The sequence below is a fragment of the Podarcis erhardii genome, assembly GCF_964252035.2.
Source record: "Podarcis erhardii genome assembly, chromosome: 14".
Lineage (NCBI taxonomy): Eukaryota > Metazoa > Chordata > Lepidosauria > Squamata > Lacertidae > Podarcis > Podarcis erhardii.
This window is the reverse complement of record NC_138503.1, coordinates 45,971,444-45,995,444: the sequence shown is the minus strand read 5'-3', so window position 1 is coordinate 45,995,444 and position 24,001 is coordinate 45,971,444. Positions and strand designations below refer to the sequence as shown.

Below are 24,001 nucleotides of genomic sequence, written 5' to 3'. Positions count from 1 at the left end.
TAAGTGTCTCATGTTCTTTACTGACTGAGCCACTCTGAACATATAGTTAGACCAGGCTTTCCCAAGCTGTTTTTGGACCACAAGTCCCACCATCCCTGTCCATTGGTTCTTCTAGCTAGGGATGATGGGAGTTGTAGTCCAACAAGAGCTGGAGACCCAAGTTTGGGAAACCTTGAGTTAGACAATCTAAGCCATAAATGGAGGAGCAGCTGGAGTGTAGCATGTTCAACAAACGTGCAAGTTTCCAGGTCCCCACCCTGGCTCTCTTAACTGCTTTTCCTTTTCTTTGGGCACCTAGACTCGAGTGTTGGTAACCCACGGCGTTGGTTATCTGCCCTTTATGGATACAATTGTAGTAATGACGGAAGGAAAAATCTCCGAGATGGGGTCCTACCAAGAGCTGCTAAAGCAAGACAGGGCCTTTGCAGAGTTCCTGCGCACGTACGCCACTGCGGAACAGAATGTGGACAAGGAAGGTAAGGGTCTCTCTCTCCGTTTGTGTGCTTAAAGCTAAATGGGCTGCATGGGGAGACCGTGAGAACTTACCCAGCATGCCTTGCTCCCTAGAGGATTCTGATCAAAGAATGGTAGAATTGTAGGGTTGGGAGTGACCCTGGGGGCTTGCGATGCATAATGGGGATGATGATACAAAAAACAGCAACAAGGTTAACCTCTTCCATCCCCAGAGGAGGAGGAGGAGGCTGTTGTTGTTGTTGTTGACGACTTGTTGCTTGCTTGCTACTCTAAGGTAAAAAGCATTTAAAGGCTCAATGGCAAATCTGCTCATAGGTTGGTGAAAACGTTAATCTTGGAGCAGATTAACTTTCAGACTGACGTGACCATGTGGAGTAATTTGCCCTGGTTGGGAAGAGGAACTTGTTCAGTTTCATAACTTCCTCTCACGTAATCGGCACCCACCTGTGTAGCGCAGCATTGTTTCTGCTTCAGCTTTGACCGAAATAGGGTTTGTCGTGGCCGCCGTTCTGAACGTTAAGCTCTGTGGGATGGTTTTGGATGACAGGGTAAACCTCGTAACATTCTAGATAAGTTTAGAACCCATTGTTAGCACTCCAGGCCTTCAGCTGTTTCTTAATAAAACCACCAGGATTCACTTTTTTCTTCCATTTGGGGAGGGGGGCATAGCTCAGTGGTAGAGCATCTGCTTTGCATGTGCAGCTCTTCTCAACATTGGGTCCCCAGCTGTCGTTGGGACTACAACTCCCATCATCCCTGACCACTGGCCCTGCTAGCTAGGGATGATGGGAGTTGCAGTCCAACAACCCAGTGTTGAGAAACGCTGATGTAGAAGGTTCCAGGTTCAATCCCAGCAACCCCAGGTTGGGCAGAGAGAGAGAGAGAGAGAGATCTCTCTGAAATCTTGGAGAGCCACTGCCGCTCAGTGTTGGAAATGTGAATCTAGACCGAGGGTGGGCAACCTCATATCTGGGGACTGAATGCAGCCCTCCAGGCTTCTCTGTCCAGCCCTCAAGACTCTCCCCAGGCCACACCTCTTCCTGGCACTGCTCCATATCAAATGTCTTTGCCTGGCTGGAATGTGTCCTTGAACTGTGGCAATGCCTCTTCCATCTCCAGATGGAGAAGAGAGGTCCACATGTGGGAACGTATGTAGAAGCTAGTTTACAACTGCAAAATCTGCATGAATTGCTCTGCCCCCTATTGCCCCTGGCCCAGCCTTCCACTGGCATGTGGCCCTCGGATGATTGCCCAGTGGTTGATGTGGCCCTCAGGCAGAAAATGCTTCCCCATCGCTGAGCTAGGTGGGTCGACCAGTGGCCCGGCTCAGTGTGCTGCGCCGTGTTTCTGCGGTGATTTTGGCGCGGCATTCTTCCGAACAGCAAAGCTTAGCCCTCGTTCATTTCAGCTTGTGCAGCAGAGCTACCTGATGCCTTGGTACACTTCCATAACAAGTACTTGCCATCCAAAATCTACAATTTGCTTTCCCAATCTCTCTCTCTCTCTCTCTCTCTCTCTCTCTCTCTCTCTCTCTCTTCTTTCTGCTCACTTTTGCAAAACCACACAGCCTCAGGGAGAGGAGAAGGTTTGTCTCTCTGTACCATAACAGAACAGTTTTCTCTTGAATTCAATTTGCGTTCATTTTTCTTTTTGCTAATTTCTCCTTCTGACATGAATCTGCAGGTACCAGGTCAGATGAGGACGAAGGTTTGTGGTACTGGAAAGGTTTCCGTGCATGTTGTTAGAAGCTGTAGTTCTAAAAAACCCCGCTTCGTCTGAGATGAAAGCAAGCATGGTTTGGCAAATCCAATATGTGTGAATGATGAAGTGGTTCTTTTTTGGAACTGGCTATTCTTCCTTTGCCAACTTCTATTACCTAATTCTGTATTGTTGTTGTCAAGTTTCAACCACTTAGGGTCACTTAAGAATTTGGGCGCACCCTCTGAGACTTTTGACTTTTTTGCGTTTGGAGATCGGCACTCCCAGGTCAGATCACAGTTTGCTTTTGGAAAGTCCTCTCAGCCAGACCACAGCTTGCCATGTGACATGGGGATGTTGCTGTTTGAGAAACTCAATCCCAAAGTCTCCTTGGGAACATGGAACAACGTTGTGTGCTCCTTTGGATCCCGGCCATTTTCTCTCAGCTGTGAATTCTGCAAGGGACTCGAATGCTATTAACAGAAACCTTGCACGCTTGGAAGAATGGCTCCCCTGCTTGCTTGCTTAGTAGAAGTAGGCCGTGAGTTTGCTTCTTGCTGGTCTGACATCTACTGAACTGGCCGTTTGTGAAGCTAATTTTTTTATTTTAAAAAAATTGGCAAAAAAGATGCATGAAAAGTGACAGGATGACCTCAGCAGTTTTAAGCTGTTTCCTATCCCCACAGGGTTTGGGACTGAGTTGGTGAGGTTTATAAGAGAGAAATCTCTGCACTCTGAACCTCTGGCCCCCCCCCCAAAAAAAATCCCACATGGGAGATTCCTGGCAGTGTGAATGGTTCAAATCTGACTTAAGTGGGCTCTGTAATTAGACCTCGGACTCTTGTCTTAATCACGAAAGGTTCAGTTTTAGATCTCACATTCATGGAACAGTTATAGGCTTCATCTTGTGAGTCAGTGTCTAACCACTCAGATGAAATGTATTCAGTTGACAAGTTTAAGTTTTGTAGAATATATAGAGAGGCTTGCTTTTTAAGACATACTTCCTTCGTGTGCAACTCTGGAAGGCTATTGTTTGCAGTGTGACTGGATCTGATTTAGGCAACGTTCACCCTCCTTTCCTGAAATTCTCTGTTCCACTACCTCCGTTGCCATCTTGATTCTTGAGGCGTTAGAGAGACCTGGAGTTTGAGATGAAACCAGTGTGTTTTGTAGGATCCGAGTTTTTATAGAGGTGGGGGAAATGGTTGTTAGGAATTCCTAAGCAGAACCCCTACTTTTTGTGTTTGTTTGCTTGTTGAGAAAACTACCTCAGATACTGTTACTTGCATTCCTTCGCAGGGATGGTACTCAACTGTACAGAAGTCTAAATGGGTGTTCATTGATTAGGCTGAGATTGGCATCTATAGTGGGGAACCCTTGGCCCTTCAAATGTTGTTTGGGCTCAAACTCCCATCAGCCCCATATAGCGTAGTAAATAATGGCCAGGTAAGATGGGAGTACCTGGAGGACAGCCACTATCTTCTGCATAGGTATGCAGGTGCAGCCTTAAATAACAGGCATTTATACATGTAGAGGTTGTTGCACAAGTATCTGCTGGGTTGGGGAATGATATCACCATTTATTCCCTAATGGACTCTACAGCACAGTTATTTGTATGTATGAAAAGGTTCTAGGGGTCTTAAAGGATCACAAGGTTAACACGAGTCAGCTGTGTGATGCAGCAGCAAAAAATGGTGGTTCGATTCTGGCCTGCATCAGCAGAAGTCCAGCGTCCAGATCAAAGGAAGTCATAGTACTGTTCTATTCTGCGTTGATCAGACCCCACCTGGAGCACTGTGTCCAGTCTGGGCGCCACAGTTTTAAGAAGGATGATGACAAGCTGGAACATATGCAGAGGAGGGTAAACAAGATGATCAAGGGTCTAGAAACCAAGCCTTGTGAGGAACAGTTGAGGGCATTCGGTATGTTTAGCCTGGAGAAGAAGAGACTGGGAGGAGATATGAGAGCCATCTTCAAATATCTAAAGGGTTGTCACATGGAAGATGGAGCAAGCTTTTTTTCTGCTGCTCTGGGGAATAGGACTTGATACAGTGGATTCAAGTTACAAGATTCCAACTAAACGCTTCCTGACAGTAAGAGTTGTTCGACAGTGGAATAGACTCCCTCGGGAGGTTGTGGATTCTCCTTCCTTGGAAGTTTTTAAGCAGAGGTTTGATGGTCTTGGATGCTTTAGCTGAGAATCCTGCATTGCAGGAGGTTGAAACAGATGACCCTTGGGGTCCCTTCCAACTCTTCAATTCTATGATTTGCTTGAAGAATAATAATAATAATTTATTATTTATACCCCACCCATCTGGCTGGGCCTCCCCAGCCACTCTTGGCGGCTTCTAACAAAATATTAAAATACCGTAATGCATCAAACATTAAAAGCTTCCCTAAACAAGGCTGCCTTGAGATGTCTTCTAAAAGTCTGGTAGTTGTTGTTCTCTTTGACATCTGCTGGGAGGGTGTTCCACAGGGCGGGTGCCACTACCGAGAAGACCCTCTGCCTGGTTCCCTGTAACTTGGCTTCTCGCAGTGAGGGAACCGCCAGAAGGCCCTCAGAGCTGGACCTCAGTTTCTGGGCTGAATGTTGGGGGTGGAGACGCTCCTTCAGGTATACTGGACCTAGGCCATTTAGGGCTTTAAAGGTCAGCACCAACACTTTGAATTGTGCTCGGAAACACCTCCTTAAACAGTATTTTTCAGCAAGAACACCAAGATGTGAGTTGTAAGCTGGAATTATGCCACCAAAATGCACATTTGCCATTAACCACTCGGGCGGTGGTTCTGAGGGTCCTGCTTTCCCATGCGAAGGTTTTCTTTCGTCTGCATGAACATTCCTTCGAATCCCAAACTTGGCGTTAGAAGAATTTACGCACAGAGAGACACACCATGCCTGACAAGGCTATGCGAAGAATCTTGGGAGAGCTTATGAGAGGAAAAGGCTCTGTGTGTTGAAATGCATGGGTGCTGTGCAAGAACGCTGCAGAGTGCAGCCCCGACTGCTCCACATCCCCTTCCTGTACTTTCGTTCCTCTCCTGAAATTAGCAGGGCCTGAAGAAGCGCTGTAATAATCCTCTTCCTTGGGGCTGAGATCTTGGACTTCTGTCCCCGTCTCCCGGCCCCCGCCTCAAGTTTTTAAAATGAGGTTGTTAAAGGTGTCAGAGATGGAGGGGTGGGTGGGCTGCTGGCTGTTTCTTGAACTGCCTAAGATCAGAAATAAGCACTTCTGCTCACTCAAGGAAGGGATAAGCCTCCCCGCAATTGGCTTTAATAATGTTTGAAAAGCGTCTGCTGTGCCCAGCATGCTTTTAAGGAGAAAACAGTGCATTTGACATTCCTCTCTGTCAGCTTTCTGCAGTTGAATTAAAACACTTGGTAGACTGGGTGGTCTTGTGGATTTCCTCGCCCACTTCTTACGAAAACAGACATTTTCTTGATGAATAAAAATGCTAGCCGTGAGATCTAACCTGGACTTCGGTTGGCTATGGAGCAAAAGTTCTCTGTACCATGCATCTCATATCGGGGGCAGGTAGTTGATGGACCTACGTGTGACGCTTAAACCAAATGCATGTGTTTAGTGTAGATGCTAATCCTGGTTGGGGGCAGCAGGTTTAATTTGGGGGTAGCCTTCTGGCACTGGGAACTAGGAATTTGCTCTCACCCTTTTCGTGCTGTTATTCATCTCGCTTCTACAGATGCAAACAGCCCAACCACAAAGGAAGGGAAGCACATGGAAAATGGGGTTCTTGTGAATGAAGCCTCGGGAAAAGAAGTCATGAGGTATGGAAGCTTCTTGGATCTGCATTGAAGTTGCTTTGACATGGTCTTCCTGGTGGCTTTGTGGGGAAAGAAACCTCTGCTGAAAAAAGCACCCTTCCCAGTTCACTACTGTCATCAAAAGAAGCCCTCTTGGCTATGATGTGACCTACAAGTATCCATCTCATAACCACCTTGAAGATGGGCTTTCTCTGTGATTGCACCCACTTTGTGGGATAGTCTCTCTCACCCACCTCACCCAAATATTTAGCAGGCACCAACAGTACTGATGTTTTGTCAGCTGGTAAAAACACGTCCATTTACTCAGGGTTCCAGAACGGTACACAGAGGTTAATGTCGTAGCTCAGTGTTACTCAGACTCTGGTCTCTAGCTGTTTTTTCGGCTACAAATCCCATCTTCCTTGACCACTGTTCCTGCTAACTGGGGGTGATGGGAGTTGTAGTCTAAAACCAGCTGGAGACCCAAGTCTGGGAAACACTGCTTTAAATGAATAATATGCTCTGATAATGTTTCTGATCTGAAACAGGAATGGCCCAACATCTGTCTTCTTGGGAGCTGCTCTGACAGTGACCGGAGGACCAGAAGTGTGTGGCCTCTGCAGACTGACACCTCATGAGCCCTTAAGTCTCCTTGCTAAAGTTGGCATTGCCTGGCAGAAAGAGGCTTTGAGTCAGTGTGGCCCATGCTCTCAGGCTCACATGTGGCACTGCAATTCCTTATAACTTGTAAAGGACTTGGGGGTTTTATTCCTTACTAGTGGAATGGTGGGCAAACTGTTTTAAAATCAATGGGTGTATGGTTATCAGAAGGCCAGATGAAATTGCCAGGGTGGCCAATTGAACACCCTCAGTCTAAAACGGAAAACGCTAAACTAGCAGGTCAAGGTTCTCCCTCTTCTTAATCCGTCTGTAATCCTCCACTCTGAGCAACGCTGCTAAGGTTTCTCTGCATGGCAGGTGGGGAAGAATGGTGCTCTGTTCATACTTTCTGTTGCAAAGTCTGCCATTTCTCCTCCCTGACCCAGGGAGAATTATTTCTTTACTGGCTTAAGTAGCTATATGGCATGCATTTTGCATAGAGTACACCTGAGAAAGTAGAGTTGTCTTCCCTGTGTAAGTTTTCACCTTGTGGTCTAAATTTGGGAAACTGATTGCCAGATGTTCACCCGCCTCCAAATGACATGCGTGATTTGTGTTAGAAGCGCACTCATGGTTTAGGCCTAAGAAGAAACACGGTTAAGCTCTGGAGAAACTTTGTGAAAGGCTTCAAATATACTCGGACCCAGAGCAGGCTTTTGTTCCTTGCAGGACACTGGAGAGGTGAATGTGGCTGTTTCTAAAAGTTAAAATTCTTGACTCCCAGATTTTGCAGGGAGTGCTGTGGATTTTCCCAGCCTTGACATTGGTTTTATTAAAAATATTTATATAATTCGTTTCAGCCCTCAAGGGGGACCCCGAGACCATAAACAGGCATCTTAACACAATGAAATGAATGAAACCACCATCAGTTTACTACGGTTAATTGTCCAGAAATATATCAGCACAGTACACCCAAATCTTAAACGCTGGTATGGTTGTGGTTGTTTTAAAAAGTCAAAGAATTGTAGAGTTGGAAGGGACTGCGAGAGTCATCTAGTCCAACCCCTTGCAATGCAGTAATATTTTGCCCAATGTGGGGGTCAAACCTGCAACCCTGAGATTAAGGGTCTCATGCTCACGGGCAGCATCTTGAGCTTGTGCATAAAAGTAACTGGCATGCCTTGAATTCTAAGCCATCACGTATTTTCTAACAGGCAGCTCAGTAACTCTTCCATGCACAGCGGGGAAACGGGGAAGTCCTTGAAACAGAACAGCACAGCTGAGCTGCAGAAGACGCCAGAAGAAAAAGGTGCCTGGAAGTTAACAGAAGCGGACACTGCCAAGACTGGAAAGGTGAGAGATGAATTGATTATTTCCTTTATTTGTGAAAATCTCTTGGTTTCCAGCAGCATACGATGCCGGCCTGTCACCGAACCACACCTTGCCTGCGTATTGTCTACACCAAGAGTAGCTAGCATGGTGCTGCTCCCTCCAAACACCCAGCTCCCTTCAGCCCAAGCCAGCATGGCCAGTGGTGGCCCAGGAATCATGTGCGTTGGATGACACCAAACTAGCTCCCCTTGGCCTACGCTGCTCTGCAGAGGCTCTTGAGCAGGGGTCAGCAAAGTTTACCTTGCCTGGGCTGGTTCACTCCTGCGGAGATCGCTCCATGGGCCGGATGGATTTCCGGCATCTGCACAGACATGATTTCCAGCGTCTGCACATGCACAGACGTGATTTCTGGCACCATGGAAGTGAGTCCCTGCTCCACGCTGAGCCTGTTTAGCGCAGCGTGTGGGGACTCACTGAGCAGGCAGCTCGGTTCGGGGGCAGCTCATGGGCCATTTAAACAACCCCCATGGGCCGCTTTTGGCGCAAGGGCCACAGGTTGCCAACCCCTGCTCTTGAGGGTTTCAGCCAGGGGTTGAGCCTGGGACACTTTCAATCAAGCAAGTTGGTTCACACACACACACACACACACACACACACACACACTGATGATGAGTGTAGCTTCAATTAAAAAAATAAATACAGTCATACCTCAGGTTGAAGTTGCTTCAGGTTGAGCACTTTCGGGTTGCGCTCCGCGGCGACCCAGAAGTAATGGAATACGTTACTTCCGGGTTTAGCCGCATGCGCAGACGCTCAAAATGACATCATGCGTGGAAGCAGCAAATCACAACCCACACATGCGCAGACATGGGTTGCGTTAACTTCAGGATGCGAACAGGGCTCCAGAACTGATCCCATTCGTATCCAGAGGTACCACTGTAAATTAAAAGCCCTCCTCCATTGTTTTGCTGTAGGAGACACCCGGTTCTGAAGACAAGTGTTGGAGTTTGGAGTCTCTGTTTGAGGGACTGTTTTTAAAGCTCCTAGCATCTGCTCACCCCGTTTTTAAGACTTTAGGTCGCGCCTAGCTAAGTTATACTGAGAGTAGACCCACTGATATTAATGAACCTAAATTAGCCGTGCCCAATGATTTCTGTGGGTCTACTCTGAGTAGGGCTAGCACTGGACACCGCTGGAAGGGTGGGTGGGAGGGAAAGAACTGCTTATCTGTGGCACCCTTTTAATTAGAGAGACTTTTCAGCCAACCAATTAATCAGTTGAACAGCACAGCCTTCATTATATGAGCGCAACTACTTTGAAGCCGTTTCGAGAGTTGTCCGCCCCCAGAAATGTTTTAACTCTCCGGGTTGTTTTTGTGTTTTGTTTCATTTCTTTGAAAGATGCCACGAGCTTCTAGCTTGGCTCCTGGAGCCTGGAAGACCTGGAGTCCAGACATCTGGCCCCACTCCAAGTTTCCACTGTCAAGCGCAGGTCCTTAATTCCTGCAGGCCAAGGGCATGTGTATGTTTGTCTTTCCCTGATGGGAGGCCTGCGAACCAGGCTGCAGCTGCTGCTGCTTCTAAAGAAACACTTTTTCTTCAGCAGCCTAAATTTTTACAGTGGTACCTTGGTTTTCAAACAGAATGCGTTCCAGGAGTCCATTTGACTCCCGGAACCATTCAAAAACCAAAGTGCGGCTTCCGATTGGCTGCAGGAGCGACCTGCAGCCAATTGGAAGCTGCGCCGGATGTTCGGCTTCCGAAAATGATTTGAAAACTGGAATGCTAACTTTGGGTTTTGATGGTTCGGGAGCCAATTTGTTCGGGAGCCCAAGGCATTCAGCTTCCAAGGTATGACTGTACATTTAATTGTACCTCAGCTATGGAGCTGCAGCCCAGTTCTGAAACACGGTGCAGTCTCATCTTGTTGGATCAACTGCAGATGATGATGATGATGATGATGATGATGATGATGATATATGCCCTGCCCACTCTGGGCAGCTTCCAACAAAATCTTAAAATACAATAATCTGTCAAACATTAAATGCTTCCCTAAACAGGGCTGCCTTCAGAGTCTGTTACAGAACAGGGGCAGGCAACCTGTTGCCCTCCAGAGTTGCCTTCTTTAATCGTGGGTCCACAGATGTTGCTGGACCACATATCCCACCATCTCTGCTCCTTTGGCCATGCTAGCCGGGCCTGATGGGAGTTGTAGTCCAGCAACATCTGGAGGGCAACATCTGGAGGTTGCCCATCCTTGCTCTCCTTGTGCGTTTGGGCCCTGGAGACAGGAAAATGCCACTAGAATGCGCATGGTAATATGGGATATAATCTGGTGCTGGAGGGAAAGCTTTCCAGTTCAAGCCCCGTTGGAATAAACAGGAGCTATCTGCTTGCACAGCTTCTGTTTACTTAAACGGGGATAGCGCTGTAATATTTATTTTTATTATTAGTTTGTACACTGCCCTTCGTCCTTAGATCTCAGGGCAGTTCACAATATTCTCCCCCAACCCCCGACTATTTCCCATCTGTCAGGCGAGTCTTGCCACCTTTAACAACGCCTCTCGCAGCTTTATGACTGAACCACCCCCAGTGTGATACTTTCAAGGCAAAGGCGTGTGGCCCTTGCGCTTGTCCTACTAGTCTTTTAAAGTTGCTTCTGAGGAGTTCTTAGCTGGTGGTGGAAGCAAAAAAGGGCCATTTGCTGTGATTTGTCCCTGCAATTTCATTATGATTGTCAAGTTTGATTTTTACATGGTTTTTAGACACCAGGGTAAAAAGAAATGGCACATAAACACACTTTAGTTATTAACTTTGCAAATAAGATTAATTACGGTAATTTGAAGCTTATATGGTTTCATACCAAGCCCAAGAACTACAAAATACCGGTAAGTGGTTGGTTAGTATATGTTTTGCCACCGCCTGCCCCCCCCATACAATTGTTGTTGTGTGCTTTTTTTTGTTATTGAGCACATTAATACCCCCCCCCCCAAATCACTCTCCTCTCTGGAAATAGGTCTTAATGACACTTGGAGTGTGCTCTTCCTCCTTTTCTGGGTGTTAGAAATCGTAGCTCCAGGACCTTCTCGGCAGCTCTTCATGGGCTAGCACAAGCGCTGACTCGGTTTCCCCCTCGAACTTTGAGCCCGTCAGGGATTTGCACTCGGGTCCCACCTGTGGGCTTCCCACAGCACCTGTCTGGGCAGCTGACGGCTCGACAGCACCCAGAGGGATCGTGTCGGGATAAAGAAACCAAGTGAGATGAGAGAGGGGAGCCGTGGAGGGTTTAGACGACTAAGAAGCCTATGCAGAGGAAGAGGGGCGAAGGATTTTGGCAGGGCGGGAGCGAATTAAGAGTCAAAGTTGGGAGTCGCGTCCCAAGAGTGGTGTGCTAAGTCCGATCCCTTCTGTGTTTAGGTGAAGCCGGCTGTCTACTGGGAGTACATGAAAGCCATTGGACTCTGCATCACCTTCATGAGCATCTTCCTCTTTCTCTGCAACCACATAGCCTCGCTCGCTTCCAACTACTGGCTAAGCCTGTGGACGGACGACCCTGTTATCAATGGGACGCAGCAACACACCGACCTCCGGCTGGGAGTGTACGGAGCGCTGGGAACGTCTCAAGGTCTGCTTGCAATCTCTCTTGGTTCTCATCGCCTTGCTCAATTTATCCAACTCCTCTGAAGGAGTTCCTCCACCTCCAGTTTGGGCCCGGCTTGCAGTCCTGATTTGGGGATTCTCATAGGTGTAGGGATGCAGGAAGCTGCCTTAAGACAAGCAGATCATTGGTCCATCAAGCTCAGTTCAATACTGCTTGGCAGCTGCATTCCAGGGACCTCCTGCTAACAATCGGATGCTCTACCCCTGAACTACGGCCGTTCCCTTATCTGGCTGGCCACGGTGAGGACAGGAGGCAGGGATGGATGGTCCTTTGGCCTGATCCATGTACGTGCTCATGTTCACTGCCTGCAGTAGTAACCCTGCCGGTTTTCTCCTCCCCCCCTTGTTTGTGGGGCCTGGAATAGGGTGCCTTTGCACCTCGAATCAGCGTCAGGGGAGTTGCCCTGGGCCTCCTGGCAGGAGCACCCTTTGCTTGAGGACACGGCGACACTTGATTCTGTTTGGCAACATTTCTCCAAGCTTTTCCAAGAGCTCAGTGGCTGGGAAGGGTTCAGTCCAGGTCGTGGCTCCGAAAGATCACAGACAGGAGGGAAGCTGGGGTCGGGCTGCTTCCTGGCTTTCTTCTGCAGAGAATGGTAAACCCTTTAGAAAGAAGTGCATTCTGAGTTGGGGATTCCAGTGGTCTGGGAGGCGGAAGGGCTTAGCCTCCTCAGGGCACAACCAGTTTGCTGGCACTGGGTGCTGAGCCGAGGGGCACCACAACAATAACAGAACGGAAGGCAATAGATGGATTGCCCCCCCCCCTGTTTAGGGCCTGCACCTCTCTCCACCCCCCTCACACATGCACCCCTTAAACCTTAGACCACCCAACAGTCTCTCAGGACATGCCCGTCTTTATTCAGCTCCTTGCAGAAAAGAAATTCCTGGCAAACACAAAATGTGAAACCCTGCAGAAGAAAATCCTTCAGCAGAACTGTGGAGTAGTTTTCAACAGCGGTAGGCTCCATTCGCAGGCCCGCTGTGTTAATAAGGTCTTCAGTCCGTTTGTTCATAAGCAAAGTTGAAGGGAAAGACACCATCACTTAAGAGTGTTTGTTGTGCCTGTCTCCCTAAAGGTATTGCCGTGTTTGGCTACTCCATGGCTGTTTCGATTGGAGGGATATTTGCTTCCCGCCGTCTCCACGTCAACTTGCTCCACAACATTCTCCGGTGCCCCATGAGCTTCTTTGAGCGGACGCCCAGCGGGAATTTGGTGAACCGGTTTTCCAAAGAAATCGACACCATTGACTCCATCATCCCCCAGATCATCAAGATGTTCATGGGCTCCATGTTTAACGTCATCGGGGCCTGCATCATTATCCTCCTGGCCACGCCAGTGGCTGCTGTGGTCATTCCTCCCCTGGGATTCATCTACTTCTTTGTACAGGTACGCAAAGCTCTTGTCCCTGGTTCCAGCTCTGCCTCAGACTCCCCCTTAGCCAAGCTGGTTCTTGGTGAGACTGTGTTAGCAAACTCCACAATTGGCTGCCGCTTCAAACGGGAATCTTCATTCAATCCTTTAAGCCAGTGTTTCTCAAACGTTGGTCCCTACTAGTCGTTGTTGGACTACAACCCCCAGCATCCCTGACCACCGGTCCTGCTAGCTAGGGATGATGGGAGTTGTAGTCCAGAGCATCATGAAGACACCAGGTTGGTGTGGCATAGCAGTGGGTGCCACTCCTTCTAATATAATCACAACCCCTCTTGTGTGCTCTTCCATCAAAGAATAAGCTGGCAACACTTACTCCAGACATTCGCTGTATGTGTTTCTCCATCACCCCTTTTAGGAGGTTCGCTGCTCATTAGCCAAGTGACCAAAGCTTCTCAGATTGCTTATTTGGTGAAGGAACCAAATAAGAGTCTGCTGGGCAGGCTTAAGGTACTTCTTGGCAGAACCAGTCTTGGATCAGTAACTGCTCAACTTAAATATACAAAGCAGGATATCAAAAATAGATGGACTGATGTCAAAGTGCTGCAAGCAAATAAGCAAAATCTAACTACAGTGGTACCTCGGTTTTCGAATGTAATCCATTCTGGAAGACCATTCAAATTCTGAAACGTTCGAAAACAGAAAACTCAATAGCCTCAGGATAGCTAGGCCTCAGGATCTTGCACTCGGCAGAAGCCGTGTGGCATCTTCAACTTCCAAGGTGTATTTGAAAACAGAAGCATTTACTTCCGGGTTTACGGCGTTCAAAAACCGAAATGTTCGTCAACGGAGGCGTTCAAAAACTGAGGTACCACTGTATAATAAAAATTCATAGTTCCCAGAGTCAGTTTAATTATGGTGGTGATTTTCTTCCGTAATCATATAACCAGGCAGAGGGCCTTCTCAGTAGTCACGCCTGCCCTGTGGAAAGCCCTCTCGTCATATGTCAAGGAAATAAACAACTATCTGACTTTTAGAAGACATCTGAAGGCAGCTCTGTATAGGGACATTTTTACATGTTTCATGATTTATTGTGTTTTTATATTTGTTGGAAGCCACCCAGTGCAGCTGGGGCGACCCATTCAGATGGGCAGAAGATAACTCCTACTATTAGTTCATTTGCTAGAGGCCCCCATATTTCTCTTTCCTCGCTTGGCCAGTTCATTGTGCCTGCAGCTGCTTCTCCATCATGGAGGAGTTCCATCTCCATCTTGGAAGCACAACGTCTGGCTTCTAGGGTGAAAATAATATACCGTATTTTTCGCCCTATAGGACGCACTTTTTCCCCTCCAAAAATGAAGGGGAAATGCGTGTGCGTCCTATGGGGCGAATGCAGGCTTTCGCTGAAGCCTGGAGAGCGAGAGGGGTCGGTGCGCACCGATCCCTCTCGCTCTCCAGGCTTCAGGAGAGCCACAGCGCCAGTCCCACAAGGTCGGGGGACAGCGGGGAGGCGGAATGCCAGCATCGCAAGCTCCGGGGACAGCGGGGAGGCGCAGCGCGTCTTCCCACTGTCCCCGGACCTGGTCTGCAGGCGGGCGGCGGGGAGAAGAGCGCTTCTCCCTGCTGCCGGCCCCACAAGCGCCTGGGGGGGAAATAATTTTTTTTTTCTTTATTTCCCCCCCCAAAAAACTTGGTGCGTCCTATGGGCCGGTGCGTCCTATGTGGAGGTCCTTTCCCAAAAGGCCACAAGCATCCTTTGTATTTATCAAGGCCAGACATACAAAGTCACCATTCTGCTTCCCCATCACCATGCACAACGACAGCAGGAAATTTAATCCTCGCTTAAACGGCAGGGTGAACGGGGGCAGAATTGAAGCGGGTTTCCTGTTGTGGTAGTGAAGCAGTGCGTGTTTGTTGCATGCAGCACAGTTTCCAGTCCGCTGCAGTTCAGCTTCTGACAACATTATGCACCTTTGTGTCCGCTGCAGCAAAATGTCACATCATTGACTATGTCATAAATTACACATTTCATTGCAGCATTACATTATTCCACACCCCATCATTTCAGTGCATGGGTCATTCATTTCAATGCAGGAGAAACGCAGTGCAAATGGGTGAGGTCGGGAAAGTCGGCGTTTATATATAGTTTACGGGCTGAAAAGCAGCAGCTGCAGCAGCAGCAGCTAACAGGGATCATATTCCCTGGATTGATTTGCATCCCAGACACAGGACAATTTCCACTCCTGTTTCCGTCAGGATTCCCTGACATCCCCAGCTACAGCTCCCAGTCATCCCTGAGCATTGGCCGCACTGGGAGGGGCTGGTGGGAGTTGTAGTTCACATTGGCTATCAGAAGCAAAGTGGGTGCGAGTGGCCTCTTACCCATCCCCTTGATTTCTCTGACCTGCCCCTTTCCAGCGCTTCTATGTAGCCACTTCCCGCCAGCTGAAGCGCCTCGAGTCAGTCAGCCGCTCCCCGGTCTACTCCCACTTCAACGAGACGCTCCTGGGGGTCAGCGTCATCCGAGCCTTCGAAGAGCAGAAGCGCTTCATAAAGCAGAGCGACGTGAAGGTGGATGAAAACCAAAAAGCTTACTACCCAAGCATCGTCGCCAACAGGTAGGTGGATGACCTAAGAGGCGTTGGGTTTGAGTTAAATAAATCCTTTCCCTGCTACCAGTCTGTATGAGTACCTGGGGGATTTCATACACATTGGTCCTTCAGCTCCAACAACACTCTGCTGGAGTTGGTTCAAAATTTGAGGCCCTCTGCTGGATGTTTGTGGAGGCGAGCAGAATCGTTCCTGAGTCCCAAACTCCAACTCCTAGTTAAAACTGGGGCATCTTGAGCATGTCAACTGGTACTGAGGATCTCTTTCCTAAATGTCAACCAGCTTTTAATTCCCTGTGCAAACTTTTCACAACCAACTACCGGCCCATGTACACTAGTGGCCAAAATTGTGGAAACCTTTTGGGAAAAGTGTATTTTCGAGGTTTGATGGCTCATAACACCACTTTTTTTTTGGGAGTAATACCATAGAATTATGTATCAATGGAAAGATAATTTAATGAAGAATGTAAGAATGTTATAGCCAAATAACCAGAAAAAGGAGTGTTTAGAGAGCCAATCAGGGGTCATCTTGTTTTGGCAATGATGGCTCATAACACCACTTTTTTAAATTTCACTTTGCCCATGTGGTTTACTGCTGGTTGGCTCCTGACACCCATCATCTGAAGACCACTGCCCTGTCCTCACTTGATGCACCAAATAAAGCAGGTTTTTGCCTACAGGAGCTCATGGCACTGTAAACCCCCGGGCTCTTTAAACCAGAAAGATTAATATGGCTGCATTTGCAGAATGATCAGTTCCAAAGGGCGTCGATGGGCTTTGAAATTCTGCCCTCATCCGCTGGGTGACCACCAAGAAATGCTTGATCCAAGCCTGCATTGCATTCTTCATTAAATTATCTTTCCATTGATATATAATTTTATGGCATTACTCAAAAAAAAAGTGGTGTTATGAGCCATCAAATCTTTTTCCAAAAGGTTTCCACAATTTTGACCACCAGTGTATACTGCTCCCCCTGTTTCTCTCTTCCCCCCACCCTGCAGGGCTCTCTCTCTCTCTCTCTCTCTCTCTCTCTCTCTCTCTCTCTCTCTCTCCCTCCCCCCCCCTCACGCAGGTGGCCTGCAAGGGCCTGGTGGGTATTAAAAGATGCCCCCTCTTTCCTTCCAGGTGGCTTGCAGTCCGGCTGGAGTACGTTGGGAACTTCATCGTCCTCTTCGCCTCTCTCTTTGCCGTCATCGCCCGCAATAGCCTGAGCCCTGGACTGGTTGGGCTCTCCATCTCCTATTCGCTGCAGGTAGCTCACGGAAAACAGGCTGGGTTTGCTTTCGGTTAATCTTTTTAAGAAAACCTTTTTGAGGGGTGCAGTTCTTCATACTTGGTGGCTAGGCATTTTGTAAAGCTACATAGATAGTTCAGCAAGGAGGGAATTGTGCTTTTTAGGTAGCATTTAGCAAAAGGTTAGGAGGTGTTAAGGAGGCAATCCTGCTGCTTTCTGGGAAGGCGGCTGGGGGTGCTGTAGGCCCCCTCTTCAAGAAAGTGAGGTCAATCGCTGGAGGCAGTCTCAGTGTGATGGAGGCAGGGTGTATACAAGGAGGCAGTGGACCCATAGAATCTATGCAGTCTCGTTCCCTTGGCCCTAGTACAGGAATTGGCCTTCCAGATGTTGCTAGGACTACAACTCCCATCACCCCCCCCACCAGCATGGTCAGGGATGATGGATGCTGTAGTCCATAACATCTGAAGGTTCTTCATCACTGCCCTAAAACCATGCCACTCATCGAGCTGGCATGGTTAATCGGTGGGCAGGGGTGAGGAAAAATAAGCCCCCAGACCCCCTTCCCCACCACCACCTAACCTGGCAGGGGGCTTTGGGTGCAACAGCAGCTCCACTGTGGAATTTCTCTTCTTCATCCCCGGCCGCCCAGGTAAGATACTTGTGTTAAAAAGATAGTACTTGCAATAAAACAATTCCAGCCCCCAAACGAGGAGCTGTTCTGTCTATGCTCTGAGTCTGGGAAATAACATTCAAACGTTAGGTCTTTCCTCTTGCAATTCTGAAATTCTGCTTGATCTGACCCTGTCTCTCTTGTGTTTTCTGCATGTGCAGATTGGCTCTTAACTCTATAAACAAAGACAGCATGCCTCAGACCACCTCAGCCCTCCTTGTTAAACAAGGCAGTGCTTCATGAAGATGTAGACTTTTTAATGGTTTGCCAAAACCTCCCTGGCTTCAAAGTTTTCACTCGGAGATAGAGGAGGAGATAACGTCTGAAACAATACACAAGTCCTCAAGGGTGTTCAGCAGGCAGAACTTGAATGGGCAGCTTGCTGGGATGTATGCAAAACACATATTTGGGGCCTCTGTTTGTTTTTGTTAGATCACCACTTACTTGAATTGGTTGGTTCGCATGTCGTCCGAGATGGAAACAAACATCGTTGCTGTGGAAAGAGTCAAAGAATACTCTGAGAAGGAGAAAGAGGTAAGTTTAAGACCGCTCCTCTGGCTGCAGTTTTGAAGGCACATTGTAAGCCTGTAGGTTACCCAGGTACAGGGATCTGCATTTCCTGCTGGTCACCCAACAGATGAGGGCAGAATTGTAAAGCCCATCGATGCCCTTTAGAATTGATCGTTCTGCAGATGCAGCCATATTCGTCCTTCTGCTTTAAAGAGGCCACGGGATTTACAGTGGCATGAACTCTGCTTTATTTGGTGCATCAAGTGGGGACTGGGCAGTGGTCTTCAGATGATGGGTGTCAGGAGCCAGCCAGCAGTAAATCACATGGACAAAGTGAAGTTAACTCTTTATTGGAAAAACAGGATCTGCACAGGGGTGACATTTAGAAAGCACCTGAAGGCAGCCCTGTACAGGGAAGATATTAATGCTTTATTGTGGTTTTTAGTGGCTGGGGCAGCCCAGTCAGATGAGCGGCATATAAATAATAAAATTATTATTATTATTACTACTGCTATTGTTACTATGCACAGCAACTCTGTTTCTGAGGCCAAGAATGTAGCATTTGGCTCCAGGTTGCTATGCCAGAGGACGGGGGGGGGGGGGAGAGTGATATGGTGGTATAAAGTACTGGTACATTGGTTGGGGATAATTCGTATGGAAATTCCCAGGTATCAAAAAAAGAAGAAGGCTATTTATGTATGCCACTGCTGCGGCCCGTGTTTCGTTAGCCCCCAAATGGAAAACGAGCGAGGTCCCAACTAAAGAAGAATGGCAACTTAAGCTGATGGAATATGCGCAGCTTGCAGACAAAATATAGAATAAGAAAACAAGAAGAAAGTGTGTTTAGAGAAGATTGGAAAATGTTTATTGAATATATTGGGGGGGGATTGTGTACACTTGAAAACGCTGGCAGCATTAAGATCAATTCAACAGTGTAAATAAGTTTTGATGGATGTAATAATGGAATACTGAATGGTTTGGTTTATGTAAAATATGCAGGGATTTATGATATGCAAAATGAACCATGGGAAGAGAAGAAGGGAAGTCACTGAATAGTGGAATAGCTGCCCTGCTAAGTCAGACCAGAGGTCCATCTTGAGTAGCATCCTGGTTTCCTGACGTGGCTCTGGGAAGCTCACAAGCAGAGCAGGAAGCATGAGACTCTTAATCTCAGGGTCACAGGTTCGAGCCCCACATTGGGCAAAAGATTCCTGCATTGGAGGGGTCTGGACTAGATGACTCTTGTGGTCCCTTCCAACTGCATTCTATGGTCATGGATGATGGGAGGTGCTGTCCCTCTACATCTGGAGGACTGCAGATTTCTCCCCCATGCTATTGGGGTCATCTAGGTGGCACATCAGAGGCCAATAATGGAAGCTCCTGGCTTTTTTTCTTGCTCTCAGGCAGAGTGGACCATTAAGCAAACGGCCCCACCAAGCAACTGGCCCCATGAAGGCAAGGTGGAGTTCAAAGGCTATGGCCTTCGCTACAGGGACAACATGGATTTGGTCCTGAGGGACATCAACATCACCATAGATGGAGGAGAAAAAGTGAGTGCTGGGACCCATTAATGGACACTGAAGCCGGGGGGAAGTTAAGAAGGCAGAGAAGGTGCTCTTGTAGGAAAGGGGAGGAGGGAGGGAAGTGGAACCTCTACAAAGCCTTAAATGGCTCAGGGCCACAGTACCTGAAGGAACAGTCCCTGACACTGCAATCATCATCTAAGGCCCTTCTTCCTGCGCCTCCTCCATGTGACGTCTGGAGGGTGGCGACACAAGAACAGGGCCTTCTCTGTAGTGGCTCTCCATCTGCGGAATGCTCTCCCTAGGGAAGTTCACCTGGTACCTTCGATGCATATCTTTAGGTGCCAGGCAAAAACAGTTCCTCTTCAACCAGGCCTTGGTCTGATTTAAAAATCTATGGCCTTTCAAAGGTGCTTTGTTTTACTGTAAATATTTTTGTGTTTTCATTCTGCATTTAATGTGGAAAACTGCCCAGTGATCTCCAGGCAACATATATAAATTTAATAAATAAAGGAAGAGCTGAGGCTGAAAAGAAGCTGTGTGGAAGGGAAAGCTGGGAAGGGAGAATTTGTGGGAGGTGAGAGGAGACAATAAAGGAGCCTTGATCAAGAAGAGTATCAATAGAGAGGGGTTTTTTTTTTAGGGCTGCCTGGCATGTTACTTTCTGAAGACATGATGGGGACACACACACATTGCCTCTCCATGTCTTCAAGCAACTTGAAACTTAAAACAGCAGTTTCAAGGCTGGGCATTCTGTTTTCCAAGACTCCCGTGTGCCAAGACTGACTGCTTTGTCCACATAGCAGGACCAGGGAACCTGTGGTCTTTCAGCTGTTGTGTGGCTCTTCTGCTCCCATCAGCAGGGATGATGCAAACTGCATTTCAGCATCCAGCTCGGCCGCAGGTGTTCCCGGGCCATGCCATAACAAAGGCAGCGTCTTTTCCGCTTTGCAGAGCTGCAGAGCTTGCTAGTCCAGGTTTCTTAAAAGAAGTCTCTTCCTTCCTCAGTCTGGAGGGGGTGGGCAAGAAGATCCTCTTCAGATACTGCCTGCACCCTTCGTCCTCTTGGCTCCACCCTTGCTTTCCATAACTAAGAGCATCGTGGCTCCTCCCCACCCCCACCCCCTTCTGCCCTTCTCAATAGGTGGGCATCGTTGGAAGAACGGGAGCTGGAAAGTCGTCCCTCACTCTCGGCTTGTTCCGCATCAACGAGGCAGCCGAAGGGGAGATTCTCATTGATGGGATTAACATTGCAAAGATTGGGCTCCACGACCTTCGCTTCAAGGTCACGATTATCCCCCAGGTAAGAGGGAATCTCTGCTTGTGCCCACAATTTGACTATTTCGTTATGGGCCGTGCTTTCTAACTCCTTTGGCCGTGTTCACTGCTGATGCCGCCTCGTTGCAGGCTTGAGTCCACGGATCTTAATGGGTGCCTGGTTTTATTTGCTTCCTTCATTCATATGCAGCTTCTCTGCCAAAGCATTTCAGGCAGTGCTTAATAATGGCCAAGAGAGAGAACACAAACGCAGAGGGGAAGCAAATATTTGCAAGGCCATGTCAGATGGCTGATCAAGGCGGTTTCAGGAGGGAGTTGGTCTTTGCTGGCATGAGCAAAGGGCAAGTCCAGCTTTTGTGTTGGCTCAGATACGTTCTTGATGAATTTACTTTCAAATGGTCTCTGAAGTTGCTCTGTAGATGGAGGGTAGAGCCCCATTTTTTTGCACACATGTAAGGGGCAGGTAGGGACACGGGTGGCACTGTGGGTTAAACCACAGAGCCTAGGGCTTGCCGATCAGAAGGTCGGCGGTTCGAATCCCCACAACGGGGTGAGCTCCCATTGCTCGGTTCCAGCTCTTGCCAACCTAGCAGTTTGAAAGCACATCATCAAAGTGCAAGTAGATAAATAGGTACCGCTCCGGTGGGAAGGTAAACGGCATTTCCTCTGGTTCGCCAGAAGGAGCTTAGTCATGCTGGCGCATGACCCAGAAGCTGTACACCGGCTCCCTCGGCCAGTAAAGTGAGATGAGCGCCGCAACCCCAGAGTCGTCCACGACTGGACCTAATGGTCAGGGGTCCCTTTACCTTTACCTTTTTAAGGGGCAGGTGGGCCTCATCAAGCTGGGAAGGAAGCCCATCTAGGAGAAGCAAAACTCTGATCCCAACCTCTGCTGCCTTGCAGGATATCTCTGGAGAAGAGAAGAAGGCTAAGGAGTAAACCCTACACAAATGTGGAGTTGGTTGGACGGCGCCTTGTACGCCTCCTTCCAGCAACTCCTGCATCCATGCTGTTGCCAGATGTCTTGCTCTGCTTTCCTTTCGGCTGAGAGGGGAGTCTTGTCGTCTGGGCAGCCCAGGACCCCCATGCACACTGCCCAGGCTTGCATCATGGGGAGGTTTCTTCAGTGCTGCAAGCGCAGCAGTTTGACTTCACTCCCAGAAGCGCACTCCACTGTCTTATCGAGACAGACGGATGCCAACAGGATATATATATATGTGAACCTAAGAGGAGATTAAACTTGTGCCTACAAAGGCCTGTTCTGGCATCTGTTTGCTCACCTTGTTTTTTCTTAAAGTGCAAATGTGCACATTAATTTCTGAAAGGATTTGGACGCACAACTGGTGGCCTCTGGTTCCTACAGTACAGTGGTGCCTCGCAAGACGAAATTGATCCGTTCCGCAAGTCTCTTCGTCTTGCGTTTTTTTCGTCTTGCAAAGCACGGCTTTTAGCGGCTTAGCGGCTATTAACGGCTTAGCAGCTATTAACGGCTTAGTGGCTTTAAGAAAAAGGAAACAAACTCGCAAGAACTTGCAAGACGTTTCGTCTTGCGAAGCAAGCCCATAGGGAAATTCGTCTTGCGGAACGAGTCAAAAAACGGAAAACTCTTTCGTCTTGCGCGTTTTTCGTCTTGCGAGGCATTTGTCTTGCAAGGTACCACTGTACACCCATGTTGCATCCTTGTTAGTGTGTAACCCACTGGTCCCATGGACACGACCTCTGTTGAGATCTGCCCAGTCCTGCTGCCAAGACTGATTTCTAGATACCCAGGCAGGAAGGAGGCCTCTTGGAGAGCACTTTGCTTGTGGCTCAAGTGTTTCATGTTTCCTGCATTGGAAGCAATTGCGTGTAGGTAGAGAGAGGAAATGGGGTTCTGACTCCCATCAGCCCCATCCGCATGGCCAGCAGTCAGGGAGCATGGGAGTTGTAGGCCAGCAGCGTTTTGAGGGCACCATGTTGTCTACCTCTGTTGTAGACTATTGCGCAAGCTGTGGCGCTGTGGGTTAAACCACAGATTCTAGGACTTGCTGATCAGAAGGTTGGCGGTTCGAATCCCCGCGACGGGGTGAGCTCACATTGCTCAGTCCCTGCTCCTGCCAACCTAGCAGTTTGAAAGCATGCCAAAGTGCTAGTAGATAAATAGGAACCGCTCCAGCGGGAAGGTAAACGGTGTTTCCGTGCGCTGCTCTGGTTCACCAGAAGCGGCTTAGTCATGCTGGCCACATGACCCGGAAGCTGTCTGCGGACAAACGCCAGCTCCCTCGGCCCATAGAGCGAGATGAGCACTGCAACCCCAGAGTCGGTCACGACTGGACCTAATGGTCAGGGGTACCTTTACCTTTACCTTAGTAGAAATTTCTGAAATGTGCAGTGCAGACCTGATTGATGACTTTCTGTTCTCTAAACAGGACCCCATCTTGTTTTCTGGCTCCCTGCGCATGAATCTGGACCCTTTTGACCAATACTCCGATGAAGACGTCTGGACATCTTTGGAACTCGCTCACTTGAAAAACTTTGTCTCGGCACTCCCTGATAAACTCAACCACGAGTGTTCCGAAGGAGGAGAGAACCTCAGGTATTGTGCAGTTTCTGGCCCTTTTTATTTTCCTTTCAAATCCCGTTATCTTAGGTTTCCCCAGCTGTTCATTGGACTACAACAACAGCTGGGGACCCAAGATTGAGAAACACTGAGCTACAACATAAACCTCTTTGTGCTGTTCTGGAACCCTGAGCATCCGTGTGTGCAAGTCTGGCTGAGAATAGCAACATTTGGATACCCTTCTCACTCACTTCTTTTAAAACCAAGTCCCACACTAAAAAAAAACCCAACCTCTCAGTGCAAAACCCACATTTTGTCCACATAATATGTTGTAGGGGCACACTCCCTTGGGCTGTAAAAGAGTCCTCACTACCTTGGCTCCTGAAAACCTTAGGAGTCAAACGTTCCAGCTCCTGAGCGATCGAAAACCGGGAGTGTTCTGGTTTTCGAAAACCGGGAGTGTTCTTTAGGAAGCTGAACATCCGAAGGGGCTTCCACGGCTTCCGATTGGCTGCAAGAAGCTTCCTACAGCCAATCAGAAGCCGTGCTTTGGTTTCAGAAGTCACACGGACTTCCGGAACGGATTCTGTTCAACTTCCGAGGTACGACTGTACTGGAATCCAAATCATAGCAAAATCCTGCAAAATCTGGTTCTTAGGGTTTTGCTCGGTTTTTTAACGGAGGATCTATTTGGTCGTTTTCCTCATGACCACAGAATGCAGGTTTCTGCCTCCTGTGGACAT

The 24,001-nt window shown here is 48.3% G+C and overlaps 1 protein-coding gene across 3 annotated transcripts in view; it reads left to right on the top strand.

Moving 5' to 3' along the window:
- Positions 1 to 24,001, top strand: part of LOC309329063 (multidrug resistance-associated protein 1-like) — a 115,093-nt gene that overhangs the window by 87,433 nt on the left and 3,659 nt on the right. Inside the window, exons 20-32 of one of the 3 annotated variants that reach the window (XM_081839522.1) lie at positions 299 to 476; positions 2,042 to 2,059; positions 2,158 to 2,181; positions 5,875 to 5,959; positions 7,750 to 7,888; positions 11,284 to 11,491; positions 12,603 to 12,913; positions 15,314 to 15,513; positions 16,630 to 16,756; positions 17,841 to 17,942; positions 19,322 to 19,468; positions 20,586 to 20,744; positions 23,128 to 23,294. In XM_081839522.1, coding sequence (XP_081695648.1) covers positions 299 to 476; positions 2,042 to 2,059; positions 2,158 to 2,181; positions 5,875 to 5,959; positions 7,750 to 7,888; positions 11,284 to 11,491; positions 12,603 to 12,913; positions 15,314 to 15,513; positions 16,630 to 16,756; positions 17,841 to 17,942; positions 19,322 to 19,468; positions 20,586 to 20,744; positions 23,128 to 23,294 — 1,865 coding nt within the window. The remainder of the gene's footprint in view (positions 1 to 298; positions 477 to 2,041; positions 2,060 to 2,157; positions 2,182 to 5,874; positions 5,960 to 7,749; positions 7,889 to 11,283; positions 11,492 to 12,602; positions 12,914 to 15,313; positions 15,514 to 16,629; positions 16,757 to 17,840; positions 17,943 to 19,321; positions 19,469 to 20,585; positions 20,745 to 23,127; positions 23,295 to 24,001) is intronic. The other 2 variants (XM_081839523.1, XM_081839524.1) reach the window with 2 other exon arrangements.